Source organism: Macaca fascicularis, chromosome 10 (genome assembly GCF_037993035.2).
Source record: "Macaca fascicularis isolate 582-1 chromosome 10, T2T-MFA8v1.1".
Classification (NCBI taxonomy): domain Eukaryota; kingdom Metazoa; phylum Chordata; class Mammalia; order Primates; family Cercopithecidae; genus Macaca; species Macaca fascicularis.
The window spans coordinates 101499863-101513685 of record NC_088384.1 but is presented as its reverse complement, the minus strand read 5'-3'; the positions used below and the strand labels follow the sequence as shown (position 1 = coordinate 101513685).

The 13823-nt window shown below is 48.0% G+C and overlaps 1 protein-coding gene across 4 annotated transcripts; it reads right to left on the bottom strand.

Annotated features, from left to right (window-relative positions):
* Positions 1-2434: 2434 nt before the first annotated feature.
* On the bottom strand, positions 2435-12491 carry PIGT (phosphatidylinositol glycan anchor biosynthesis class T). 4 transcript variants are annotated; one of them, XM_045363028.2, is made up of 12 exons: positions 12289-12491; positions 11942-12119; positions 9658-9785; positions 9242-9342; positions 8999-9133; positions 8409-8496; positions 8203-8300; positions 7939-8104; positions 7046-7246; positions 4273-4438; positions 4075-4158; positions 2435-3102 (listed from the first exon to the last, which is right to left on the bottom strand). In XM_045363028.2, exons 1-12 carry the CDS (start codon positions 12473-12475, stop codon positions 2850-2852), a joined length of 1785 nt encoding a protein of 594 aa, XP_045218963.2. In that variant the 5' UTR covers positions 12476-12491; the 3' UTR covers positions 2435-2849. The 4 variants fall into 4 exon arrangements, with proteins under 4 accessions (XP_045218963.2, XP_015313150.2, XP_073861506.1 ...); XM_015457664.3 differs by having other exon boundaries at positions 9047-9133; XM_074005405.1 differs by lacking the exon at positions 9658-9785.
* Positions 12492-13823: the final 1332 nt, after the last annotated feature.

The following is a 13823-nucleotide window of genomic DNA, read 5'->3' as shown; positions in this document are numbered from 1 at the left end:
AGTATCCATTGTTAGAATGCTTAGGAGAGAAAGTAAGTTTTCATACTACTTTAAAAATAAGACCAAGTTCTTAAGCTTGGCTACACATTGGTGTCACTTGAAGACTCTGTGAGTCCCACCTTAAATTCTGATGTAACTGGTTTGGGTAAAGCCCGGGCATCAGGATTTTTTCAGTTCCCCAAGTGAATCTAACATGCTAGGTTAGCAGTTTGAAATAGGGTATGGCCAGGGAAAACCTCACTGATAACTTAATAGCGGAGGTGGTAGAAAGGGGTGGGATTCTGGATTTATTCTGAAGGTACGGTGCAAACAGGATGTGAGAGAGAACCAAGGATGACTCAAAGGTATTTGGCCTGGGTGCCTGGAAAGATACGAGTTACTTTAACAGAGATGAGGCGACTATGGATGGGCACGTTTGGGGTGGGGTGGAGCACATCAGAAGCTCGGTTTTGGAGATATTCAATTTGAGATGTCTTTAGACATCCAAATGGAGTAAGCAAGTAGACAGTTAGGTAAATGAATCCAAGATCCAGGGAGGAGGTCTGATCTAGAAATATGTGGGTGTTGCCAGAGCATAGGTTACATGTGGCATGGTAGTGGAGGCTGTTTCTAGGTACTGACAGGACTGCGGGTATAAAAGAGAACCAGGCCACAACTCTGTGCTCTTCTGACTTGGCAGACACTCCATGCTATGCATGCTGCATCCCACGCTAGGCACACTACACAGACCACTTAGCTTTGTGTATCTACCCACCTGCGTTCCTGTCTCATTTACAGTCTGCTTCTTTACTGCTTTGGAAGTAAACTCAAGTAAAAGCACCTTGAACAAATTGCCTTTGCCCATGGTCTAGACTAGCTCACCACCTTCCCTTCCTACATATGCACACACACCACCCGCATGTGCTGAGGGCTCCTAAAACCCTTCAAGGAGCCTACACAGCCCATCTATGCTGGCTACAGACACCGGTACCACTGTGTTAAGACTGCTGCACTCACACATGTGGAGCTTCTAGAGTGCCCCTTGCCCATCCCTATCTTGGATCCCAGATCCCAAATCAGAATAGCCCATACCCAGTTAATACATTTAGCATTCGCTGATTGAGCACTCACATGTCCTGAGATGGGTCAAGTCTTAATGAAAGACAGAACCTGTGCCTCCAGGAAGCACACCATCTGGTGGAAGTGAAGGGACAGCAGCCAGGACAAGGAACATGTGTAAGTCCAAGGCAATCTGAAAGCAGCAGGCGTGGGGCATGGACAGCAGCCTGGCATGTCAAGGGAAACTTCCTGGAGGGAGCAACTTCTCTTATCTGGTGTGTGTGTGTGTGTGTGTGTGTGTGTTTGTGTGTGTGTGTGTGTGATGGAGTGCAGTGGCGCAATCCTGGTTCACTGCAACCTCTGCCTCCCGGGTTCAAGTGATTCTCCTGCCTCAGCCTCCTGAGTAGCTGGGACTACAGACGCACGCCACCAGGCCAGCTAAATTTTTTTTTTTGTATTTTTAGTAGAGATGGGGTTTCACCATGTTGGCCAGGATGGTCTTGATTTCTTAACCTCGTGATCCGCCCGCCTCGGCTTCCCAAAGTGCTGGGATTACAGGCATGAGCCACGGCGCCCGGCCAGCCTCATCTGGTTTTGTAAGAGGGAACCAGGCAGTTGAGAGGTGTGCATGGTTGGTGGAATAGGGCATTCTAGGCCAAACCACTATGATGGGAGAACTGAGTGGGGTGGGAGGTGGGGGGAACTGCAAATAACACACAGTTGATGCCAAGTGTGCCAGAGGAAAAGATAGAAGATGAGGGCAGTGGGAGGCACCCGCCTAAAGGCTTGTTTTATAGGAATCCAGGGTTATGTAACCAGCAAAGGAGGTGGGCGGGGCGGGCTTCAATCCAATGAGCCTGGCTTCAAAGCCTGGGGTGGTCTGAGGACGGCGCACAGCACGAGCTCCTGAGGAGCCTGCTAAAAAGTCAAAGGCTGAGCCATACCCAGACCAACTGAATTAGTAGGATCTGGACCCTAGGAACCTACATTATTTTCACAGGTGCCCCCAGTGACTCCGATGCACACTACAGTTAGAGACCCACCACCCAGAGCTCTCCCGCCCCTCCACTCTACCCTTGCTGATGGGGACTGGCTCTCAAGGCCCCCAAGAAGTAGGATGATTCATTTCCATGGTCATGGATTATGCTTTCAGAAACACTCCCAAACAACCCAGGGAGTTCTGGGAATCACAGTCAGATGGGGATGGGGAGGACGGGGAAGCAGATCAGGAGAAGAAATTTCCAGCCAGGTGGGAGGAGGTGGGGTTTTCTTTTTGTTTTGTTTTCTGTTTTGTGGAGAGGGTTGCAGGCATAGGGCCGGAGGTACTGTTCAGGCACCCAGCAAACAATCCCCAGTCCCCAGCTCTTCCTAGGACTCAAGGACAAGAGGCAAAGAATCAAGGAAACAGCCGTTTTTATTCCACAAACAGTAAACTCCATCCACCACACAGTGACACACACCCTGCGGCATACCCCATCACCTTGGCCAGCGCTGCCAACCAACCTTTCTGCAGTGAAGTCTTTTTCTGTGCTGTCCAATACAGCAGCCACTGCCCACTTTTGCTTATTGAGCACCTCAATACAGAGCTGGCCACTACAGGTGGGGAAATGAATTTCTAATTTAAGTTAATTCCAATTCAAATGCCACATTTGGCTTGTGGCTCCTGTACTGGACAGCACAGCTGTAGGCCCTGACCTGGTCCAGGGAACTTTGGTTCAAAAGCCAACTCCAAGGAGAGCAAGTGGCAGAAAGAGCCCGTGGGCTCCCCTCCCCAGAGAAACAGCAGCTGCAGCTGCTGGAAAGGGCAACAATCAGAGTGGGGGGACACCTCGGGCACGCCGGATGAGGTTGGCCAGCCGCTTGGCCAGGCCACCTGTGCGGGGCTCCTCGATGTGGAAGGTTCGGGTGAGGAGATTGTAGAAGGAGCCATAGCACACGGCCACCACAGTACACGTGAGGCAGATCACGTTGTAGGGCATGCTGAAGTCAGGTGTCGGCAGGTTCACCAGCAGCGGCTCCGTGTAGAGCCGCACAAAGTAGTTAGAGCCATCGGAGACTGGGAACCTGGGGTCAGGGGAAGAGCGGTGAGACAGGACTGGCTGCTCCTCCCCATCTCACCCCATCCTCATTCCGGCAGTACTGGGCAATGCAACACAGTGTTTCCAATGTTCTCTTAGGCTCAAAACCTTTCAACAGAAGGCATAGCTCAATTTATAAACCTGATAAAAGGAGAGCGGTGGGTGGGCGGCAAGAGGAGGGAGAGCATTAGGACAAATACCTAATGCATGCGGGGCTTAAAACCTAGATGACGGGTTGATGGGTGCAGCAAACCACCATGAGACATGTATACCTATGTAACAAACCTGCACGTTCTGCACCTGTGTCCCAGAACTTAAAGTAAAATAAAAAATAAAAAAGAAAGAACGAAGGAAGGAAGGAAGGAGTGAGGGAGGGAGGGAGGGAGGTAAGGAGGGAGGGAGGGAGGGAGGGAAGGGGGGGAGGGGAGAAAGAGAAGCCTGGTGTTGAAGTGGTGAAAGAGGCCCTGCCTTTGCTTGGTTGCCTCTTTCTTAGCCTAATTTCAGCCTAAATGCCACCTCCTCAATGAAGCCTTCCTAGATAACCCAGTAAATCAATTCCTACCCCACCTCTGACACCATTACTTTCTAGACCAGAATTCTCCCTCTAGACTGTAAGCAAAGGGAGGCCAGGGCCAAGTCTGTTTTGTTTAATCTTGTACACCCAGTGCTCTCAGAAGCACTTGGCACTTTGATAAGTGCTTGATTAAATATTTAAGAGCATCAAGGAGTAAATGTAGGCTATAAGTAAAAATATTCTTCTAGAAGCACTTTAAAATCATTTTATAAAGTCTTCACAAATTTCAGACTGCCAGGATTTTTATTAAGACTGAATTAAATCTACAAATCTCTTTGGAAGATGTAACATCTACCCTGAACTCCCCTGCAGGAGCCTGGTCACCTGTGTTAAGGCCCAGCAGGGAGCTGAAGATGTGTTATCAGTGAATGTGATCACACTTACAGGCTGTTGAAGAGGGGACTCTCTTCCCAGTCCACTGGCTTGGCTGCTACCACGCTGGGCACAAGGGCGCTGAGGACAGATGGGCTACAGAGAAGCAGAGAGATGGCCCATGTTCCCACCTAGCTCCCCTACCAAGGGGTAAGCAGCAGAGAGGGTAGGTCAGTGGGATGAGAGGTGGCCTGTGGGGGTGGAGCCCACCTGACATAGAAGCCATGGTTAGGATCTGGGGTGTATTCGGTCCACTTCAGCAGCGCCCGCTCAAACTGGATGGAAACCTTGGTGACTGAGTTGGCTGGCAGCTGAATCAGCATCTCCAGGAGGTGGGGTTGCAGCCGGTCCTGGGCAGGCTGGTAGTGGATGTAACCTGGAGACATGCAAGGGTCACCCATACCTCTTTCCTGGGGTCAGGCTACCTGCTGCCCCTGTCCCTGCTGCTTGCCATGGAGCCTCAATCTGAGTGCCTAGAAGGTGGGCTTGGGAGCGTAGAAGCCAGGCAGGCTAGGGAAGAAAGCAGGGGCTAAGAAAAGGGAGAGGATGTTTCCAGGGCAGTGATCCCAGGATGCAGTCAAGAGAGGTTGTTAGGAGTGCTGCAGACTGCTAATCAATCTTCACATCACTAAAACTGGGGCACCAGACACCAAGTGCCTGATGTGGTGCAAGAAGTTCACAGAGCCACCTGGGAATTTTTCTTGCCAAAAATGTGGGACATGAATCTAATCAGGTTTCTAAATCTAACCACCAATACACAAGAAATATAGGAGATGGAGGACCGTGTTAAACACCAGCACAAGGACAAATCCAGAATGTGGAACGTTCTATACAACAAATGACCCAGTTCCTTCAACAAATAATTGGCGTTAAAAAAAAAAAAAAAAAAAAAAAAAAAGCATGGGCACTGCTACAGATGACAAGAGACTGAAGAGTACCACACCAAAAGCAAGGCGTTTATAATAAGGGAAAGTCTGGGTGTGGACATAGGGAGTATATGGGTACTCTGCGCTTTGTGCTCAGTTTTTCTGTAACCTAAAACTGCTCTAAGAATAGTCTATTAATTTTAAAGAAAAAGAAATTCTTTTTTTTTTTTTTGGTGACAGGGTCTCACACTGTCGCCCATGCTGAAGTGCAGTAGTATGATCATGGCTCACTATAGCCTTGATCTCCTGGATTCAAGTGATCCTCCCACCTCAGCCTCTTGAGTAGCTGGGACTATAGGCGTGCGACACCACCCCCAGCTAATTAAAAACAATTTTTTTTTTTATCCCAGCACTTTGGGAGGCCAAGGTGGGCAGATCATGAGGTCAGGAGATTGAGACCATCCTGGCTAACACAGTGAAACCCCATCTCTACTAAAAATATAAAAAATTAGCAAGGCGTGGTGGCACGTGCCTGCAGTCTGAGCTACTTGGGAAGCTGAGGCAGGAGAATCGCTTGAACCCAGAAGGTGGAGGTTGCAGTGAGCCGAGATTGTGCCACTGCACTCCAGCCTGGGTGACAGAATGAGGCTCCGTCTCGAAAAAAAAAAAATTGTAGAAGTCAGGGGTCTCACGATGTTGTCCAGGCTGGTTTTGAACTCCTGGACTCAGGTGGTCCTTCCATGTCGGCCTCCCAAAGTGCTGAGATTACAGGTGTGCACCACTGTGCCCACCCAAGAGAAGAACTTAGGATAAAGCAAATGCAATGTGAGAACCTTATTTATCCCAATTTAAACAAACCAAATATAAAAAGACATTTTTAAGACCACGGGAAAACAGAAGTGGTAATGACATGGTTACATTTTTAAAAATCCTTGAAGTATTTAAAGGTTAATTGATGCAATGTCTAAGATTTGCTTTAAGATACACCAGCAGGCAGTGGCTTACACCTATAATCCTAGCACTTTAGGAGGCCAAGGCAGGAGAATCGCTTGAGGCCAGGAGTTTGAGACCAGCCTGTGTAACATAACAAGACCCTGTCTCTATGAAAAAATTAAAGGCATGGTGATTCATGCCTATAGCCCTGGGGAAGCTGAGGCAGGAGGACTGCTTGAGCCCAGGAGTCTGAGACTGCAATGAGCCACGATCATGCCACTACACTCCAGCCTGGGTGACAGAACGACAGCTTGTCTCCTAAAAAAAAAAAAAAAAGCTGCAGGGTGGGTACAGGGGATTATTACACTATTCTGTTTGGGTTCGGGTTGAAATTTTCCAAACGAGAAGTTTTAAAATAATAATAACAGAAAAACCTATAGAATACACAGCTAGGATATCTGAAATAGAGATTTTGAAGGTGGTACAAATAATGGGTGCTGAAAATAAGTGAAACTATTCACCATAGGTTTGACAACATAGGAATCAATGAAAGTACTGAAAGGTTTTTAAGTTTGGCTGTTTGGGATATGGTACAACCTCTTCCTCAGGGGTCTTTGACTTTACTACTAGTCTCCCCCTACACAAAAGAAAAGCAAGTGTTTTAGTACTATGCCTGGCACCTAATAGGAAGCACTAATATTATCTTCTCTTTAGAAAAATAAATTTTAATAAAAATAAAAATTTAAAAAAAACTTTAATTAACTGTACCTCTTTACCCCTCCCAAGGAAGCCAAACACCATCTACTCCAGCTCTGCTATCTTCCTAGCTTCAAAAGCCCAACATTGCCAAGCCCTTTCCCTACCTTAAAGAGTCTATGAATCATCACAAAACCCAACGCTCCAGAAAGGGGGCAAAAGTAAGTGAAAAAGGAACCTACTGTCCTTGTACAGTCCTATTAAGAATCACCAGTATTATGTGTTTTAATGATTTCCGTTTTATAAATGACTTCTGGACCTGGCACAGTGAGGCTCCCGTTCCAGTTTTGAAACTATTCCTTACTCTTTATGCCTGTGTCGCTTTTCCGAGGTACTTCAGGAACTACCAAGGGAAATGAGAGTTTGGGGGACCTGGAGAGGGCATGAAAGCGTGGGCTGGGGGCCTGGTTCAGGACTCAGGTCCTCACTTGGTTTGTTCTCCTTGCCCTTGGAGGTGATGGTGAGGGTGTGCACATACAGCCGCAGATACCAGGGTACGGTGTCCAGCAGCAGCACTGGGAAGGCCCGGTATGGGTGGGTGTTGTATAGCAGTGTGCTCAGCTCCCCCTTCTGCAGCCCATAGCCGCTCACGTACCGCTGGGCATGCAGGAAGGGCACTGGGGGGGCCTCTGTGTAAAGAAATATCAACAAGTTAACAGCTGCCAAAGGTAAGAGTCACTCCCCACCCTAACTGCCCAGGCCATGTTCAGAGTCCCAAGCCAATGAGTAGATGGGGGAACAGTCCTGACACTGAAACTGGGCAATCCGGGTTCTGGAATCATCCCTGTCTTCCCCAGCCAACAAGCAATGATGACAATAGGTTGCTAGTATTAAAGTGCTTATGTGACGAACACCGTGCCCCCCTCGAACCCAAACCAGGTCCTCTCAGGATATTCTGCTCTTTCCCTTGGTAAGGGAACTGAACTACAACTGTAATTAACTGACACCTGCCCTCAACTAGTAGACATTGTATTTCTTGAGTGCAGTGTCCTCTGTCCTATTCAACACTCTATGCCTGGTACTTAGTATGAATTCAAAAGTATTTGGTTGATTAAGCAAATGCATGAACTAACTCCATTTTTCACATCATCTCATCCAATTCACTGAGTATACTCTTTATTTTTCAGATGTGGATGCTGAAGCTTGGGGAGTTTAGGAACCTACCCAAAATCACAGAGCTTGGAAGCGCTCGAGTCAGCAGCATATGACTCCGGAGATCTGGTCTAAATACAACCCTATCATCTTACGGCAAAGACATGGGATTGTGAGTCTTTTCTCTGTAGCCGTTGCAACCCGGCAGTCCAACCATCCACCCACTCACCATTCTCTGGGGGTCTCTTCCACTTGAGCTGGATGTTGAGGTTTCGAGAGTTGTTGATCATGGCGGTGTCAAACAAGTCATAGATGGCATAGATCTTCCGAGTGCCTAGGATGACGTCCTGATAGGTAGTGGTCGGGGGTGGGTTCACCTCTAATGTCTCGTTGTCCTGGGGACACAAAGGCAGGGCTAAGAAGCAAGCAGAGCGGGCAGGCTGGTCTTAGGGACCAGGGATGTGTTTGTGTGTGTGGTTGGAGACCTTGTTACCTGGTTGTAGTTGGTGATGTCCACATAGACTCGGCTCTCTGAAGCCAGGGGGCAGGGCTCCGTGAGGGTTCGGGAGAACATCCGGAAGAGGGACCAGTCTGAGAAACAGAGAGCAGGGCTGAGCAGGGGCCAGGCCTAGGCCTAGTCCACATAGATAAGGCAGGGCTGGCATGGGTGGGTAGAGATGAGTTGCCAAGGTAACTTACCTTTCTTCCCCTGCCCCGTGATGAAGGCATCAAATACAACTGACAGGGTCTGCCTCAGCTCCCAGGAGATACTAGTACAGCGTGCATTCTATCACAAGGGCCAGATGGCAGCAGTGAGGGGGTATCACTCTCACCCAACCACACAGCCCCAAAAAAGACTCCTACTCCAACTCAATCCCTCATCTATGTATTGTCACATCCATCGATTTGCTACCACCCACTCCTGAGCACTTGACCCCATGCCAGACCCTGTGCTGACAGCTTTATGTGCATCAGTTTGATAAACTATCACAACAACCCTACGAGTGGATTCTACTATCAATGTCATGTGACAGGGTGGGAAACCAGGCTCAGGGGAATGAAATGATTCACCCGAGGTTACGCCAGCTGGCAAGTGACTGAGCTAGCAATTGCACCCGCATAGCTATTGTTCTGAACCACTATTTTCCATGACAAATATTTATTCAGTCCTTGCTAGGCAACCACTGTTTTCTTGGTGCTTGGCCAATGCCCTGAATAACCAGCATCACATGTACCACTCAGTACTCACTCAGCCCAAGCCAGACACTGGCCACATGCTTTACATGTACCTTCTCTGAGCCCCTGGATGGCAGCTTCCTCTCCTCCCTGTGACTTACTCTGCAAACAGGGCGGATATGCACTGCCTGGGAGTGGTAGCTGGTGTGGAACAAGCGATCCGCCTTCAGCAGCACAGAGAGGCCTGCCTGGAGGAGACAGAAAGAGATAAGAGGAGAGAAGCCCTGTATGGAGCACTTGACATGGGGCGCAGGTTCTCTATACATGCCCCCGGCTGCCAGGCTGCGCGGCCTCACCTTGGAACTACAGGGCAAGAGCTTCTTCCAGGGCGTGAGGTTTTCAGTGCAGACCACCTCCCGCGGCAGCACAGCATAGCGCAGAAAGTAGTGGTCGGTGTCTGAGGGAGACAGAGGTCTGTCTGGGGTGGGCCTTGGGCTCTGACCCCTCAGGATCCACACTCCAGAGATGGGAATGACCCTCCTGCTCCCCACACCACCTCTAGCACCACAGTCTGGACAGTCCCAGCTGGGAGTGGGACTCCTTTCTCTCCTTGGGAGAAAGCATGCAGAGATGGCACAGTATTGGGGGCCTGCACACACAGGGGACTTAGGATCTAGCCCAGGCTGAGGAAGCAGGAAACTGAGGGAAAAGGAGGCAAAGGTCTGGGCAGGAGGTAAGAGGAAGAAGGAAAGGGCTGTAGGGGTTATCTCACCATTGGCCAGACCCAGGGGTTTGAAGGAGGCAGTGGGAGTGACCGTGTTGGTGGAGTCGATGAAGTTGAGAGAGGCGCAGAAGATCCCTGAGAGGACATTACTGAGCTCCTTCCAAGATTTATCCACACTGGATAGAGACACAAATCCACTCACTGTCCTGGGGCTATCTCTGCTCCCTCTTTCAGAGCCCACAACTGGCTGCTAAACCTATGGTAGGTGGAGGCTGTATTCTTAACTATTAGACGGGCCAGTTGATGGAGCTGGAACACTGCTGCCCCTACCCAGCCCACTTGCTGGGTCTCATCCTACTCAGCCCCTTCTTCCTCACTCTCCTCTGGACATCTCTGCATCCCCATGGGTCTCTGCTCAGGTGATTCTTCCTTCCTTGCAAGTCTTTGCTCACTTCTTTCTGCCTACCTTCACGATCCGGCTCCAGTTCTTCCCCCCTCTCCAGGAAGCCTTTCCTGCCCTCCTTAAGCACAGCCTCCTCTGTGCAGTCATGGTTTTGACCATCCAAGTCTCCTACTAGGTCCCTCCTGGGAGATGGCTAGGTGGCAGCAGCATCGTGTCCTGAGCACCTTTTCTCCCTAACTATGCTGTAAGCAACTTGAGGACAAGGACCAGTCTGGGTCATCTACGTGCTTCCCCTGACACCATGGAAAGCGCCTCATATATCAGAGCTGAAATGACCTCACAGATCTTCCTTGAATGTGCTTGGCTGGGCAAAACAATGCACACTGCCCTGTGTATACTCTGGGAATAAAGGTAAGTCCTGGTTCTATTATCATGGTGAGAAGCCTTATATCCAAAAAAGCTCACTGAACATGGGAAAAACAACTGTTCTAGGATTTCATAAAAACATCAAATCATATTAGATGTTCTTTTCTTGGAGAAATATCAAAAGAGATTTGCTCTCAGTAATAGAAAGCCATAAAACTTAATAAGCACTAGAAATAATTCTAAGCATTAGCTCCACCTTTCAGACAATTATGGGCTGAGGGGAGACAGTGACAGCAGAGTAGACAGGAAAGGGTAGGGGAGCCAGAGTTGAGGCAAGAGAGAAAGTCTTGGCAAGCTAGGGAGTCACTGCTTATTCCTTATTCCTTAGTGTTGTCCGGGGGCTTTTGATAATTCTATGTACAGAGGTTTTCAACTGCTCCAGTCCTTAAGCGTCAAATAAAAATGGCAAACTTGAAGCCTGAAAACTCTACCCAAACCATAAACATGCTTCATTTGGTAAGGACAACATTGACCCGCACAGCACTTTAAAATTTTTTAAATTACTTGCTGATATTTGAATTTGCTAATTTTCACATTAAATTCCAGATTTCTGGCATCTCTTGAAAAATGAGGCCAGGTGTGGTGGCTCTTGCCTGTAATCCCAACACTTTGGGAGGCTGAGGCAGGAGGATCACTTGAACCCAGGAGTTTGAGACCAGCCTGGGCAATAGAGTGAGACCTTCTTTCTACGAAACATTTTTATTGAAACATTTGAGTCTGAGCACATTAGGCCTCTATTCCCACATGGCAACAATCCATAGAAGCTGAGTGGCAGAGCTGTCCTCCCTAGAATGTTGCACAAACTCTCTAGTCTGCCACAATTCCTGCTGCTCCCTTTTATTGCCCTAAAACTTGTTATATCATACTTGCACTATTGATTTCTTATAGTGGGATTAAGAGGAGAATGAGATATATTTCTCATTCCTGTGTTTGCCAATTTTTAAAATACCTTTATTCATTTCTTACCTATGTGGCCCATGTAGACATGTTTGCAACCACTGCACAGAAAAGTTCTATTCTAAACAGGATAGCCACAGCAGCCACTGGGAAATAGTGGTTTGTAGTACAGGCACAGTAACTAGACCTGCCCCCTCCCAAACAAAAGCAGTTTCTCTAACACTGTGATGTAGCATCCTGTTGGCCAGTTGTAACCCACAGATATGTTATGGTTGGGCTTTGTGGTATTTATTATCATTTTAAAAAATATTAATTAATGCCTTTTAAAAGGTTATCCAGTTGCCAGTTTTCTACTGCCTTACCTCCAAATAAGCATGAACTGTTTGCTATTTGCCTCTCCAGGGATATGCATGTGCTATTTCAGGTCTGAAAGTTTTAGGATTGGGAAGTTTATTCATCTGTGGTAACATTTCTTACTTCCAGCTCTACCCCCATGGAATCGCTGCCTACTGGAAATGCTGTCCCCAAGAGCAGTGGCAGGATGACAACACCTTCCCAGCCACATTCCCTCCATGGCCTGCAATGGGGCCCAAGGTGTGCACTCACTCAGTGACAGTGTCTTGGAACCAGACCCAGAGCTCTGCACCTGATGGGGCCTGCAGAAAGGGTGGTCCCCAGTATCGGGTCCTCCAAAAGCCTTGTGTGAATGACAGGTGCAGCTCCCGTAGAGAATACTTGGAGATCAGCTGCCCCAGGGCTTTGGGAAAGAGCCTGTAATGAGACACTGTGGAAAAGGGAGCAGGTGAGTGACGATCCCCACCTCGTCGGGGTCTACAACCAGGATCCAGAACTCCACCCAGGAATTAGGCCCCACCCCCAAAGTTTGCCTCCATCCTATGGCCAGCGAGCAGGCACCACGGAAGTCTTTATCTGGTCAGATCTCGCGCCCTCACCTCCTTCCCGCTGAAGCTCCGAATCCCAGCGCGTGCGGAACTGGAATGTGGCAGCTACGTCCCCGGAAGGCAGTGGGGTGATGACAAGTTCCTCCCGCAGGCTGTCGCGTGGGGGTTCTGCAAGGCACCAGCCTTTGCGCCCCAGGAGCAGCAGGACGAGCAGAGCAAGCGGCATAGCCGCCGCCATGCCTGCGGCTACTTCCGCCTACCCAGCGGCGCTCGGCCCCATGAAAAGCCGGTATCCAATACAAAAGGCGTATGAGAAGTGACTTCCGGTGCTGTCCCGGAAACCGGGATGCGGTTATCAGAGCGACCGCCTGCGCAGGTCGCGAAGATTGCCTCCGAGCTGGTGGGTCTAAGCAGGGTATTGCGAGGACACCAGAGGAGTAGGCAGCGCGAGTAACCAGCTTGAGGCCGCACCCAGTTCAAGACGTTTCCACCCACCAGGAAATGCTTAATAATATGGAGCTCCCCCCACTGCCATTTTACCCATCTGATAGTTGAGGAAACATTGACTGAAAAAGGTCAATTACTTTTGGGAAAACCATTGTGGTTTTAATTTGCATTTCCCAAAGTAAGAGGAACTTCCTGCCCCTCTTAGCTTCTAGTGTCTCCATTTGCTGCAAACCCCCCAAATAAGTGGTTCTTTTATTACGAAAATGTTCAAACAAAATGGAAAGAATGAGCCCCTGTTTTCCACCACCTAGATTCTACTATTCACATTTTACTATACTTGTACTTTACCACATATTTGTCTATACATCCATCATCCCATCTTGTGCAGACATTAGTAAACTTTCCTTTAAGTAGTTCAGCATGCATATAATTAGAGTTCAGTATTTGATTGTATTTTTCTTTTGATGTAAAATTCACATACGGTGAAATGCAGAAATCCAAAGTACACATTGACTGAGTTTTGACAAATGCACACACCTATGTAACCTGAACTCCTGTCATGATACCAAACATTCCTAAAACCCCAGAGAATTGGCCAATACCCTTTCCTAGTCAATCCCTGCTCCTCTACCACCTTCCAGAGGCAACTACTATTCTAATTTTTTCCCACAATCTGTTCCAGAACTAAATATAAAGGAAATCATATAGTATGTATACTGTGTAAGGCTTTTTTTTTTCTCATGGGAAGAATGTTTTTGAGAATCATCCATGTTCTTGCATGTATCCACAATTCTTTTTATTACTATGTAGTATTATGAATTTATCCATTCAACTGTTGATGGGCAGCTTTAAAGTTTTTGGTTATTATGAACAAGGCTGCTGTCTGTGCAAGTTCCTTTGTAGACATATATTTCTCATATCCTTTGGCCAGGTATTTAAGAGTGGAATTGCTGGGTCAAAGAGCAGGTGTATGTTTAATTTTATAAGAAACTGTCAGACCTTTCTCCAAAATGTATCATTTTATGTTTCCATAAACTATGGGTTCCCATTGCTCCACATCCTGGTCGGCATTTGAAGTTTCTAACTTTTTGTACTTTTTAGTTTTGACCACTTGGGTATGTATGTAGTGACTGCTCATT

Excerpts from the sequence above, each read along its gene's own strand:
- PIGT (XM_045363028.2), bottom strand. The coding sequence starts at position 12,475 with ATGGCGGCGGCTATGCCGCTTGCTCTGCTCGTCCTGCTGCTCCTGGGG. Across the intron at positions 7,247-7,938 it reads GAAGAGACCCCCAGAGAATG|AGGCCCCCCCAGTGCCCTTC; the intron begins GTGAGTGGGTGG and ends TTCTTTACACAG. Across the intron at positions 3,103-4,074 it reads AGTCCCCTCTTCAACAGCCT|GTTCCCAGTCTCCGATGGCT; the intron begins GTAAGTGTGATC and ends CCCTGACCCCAG.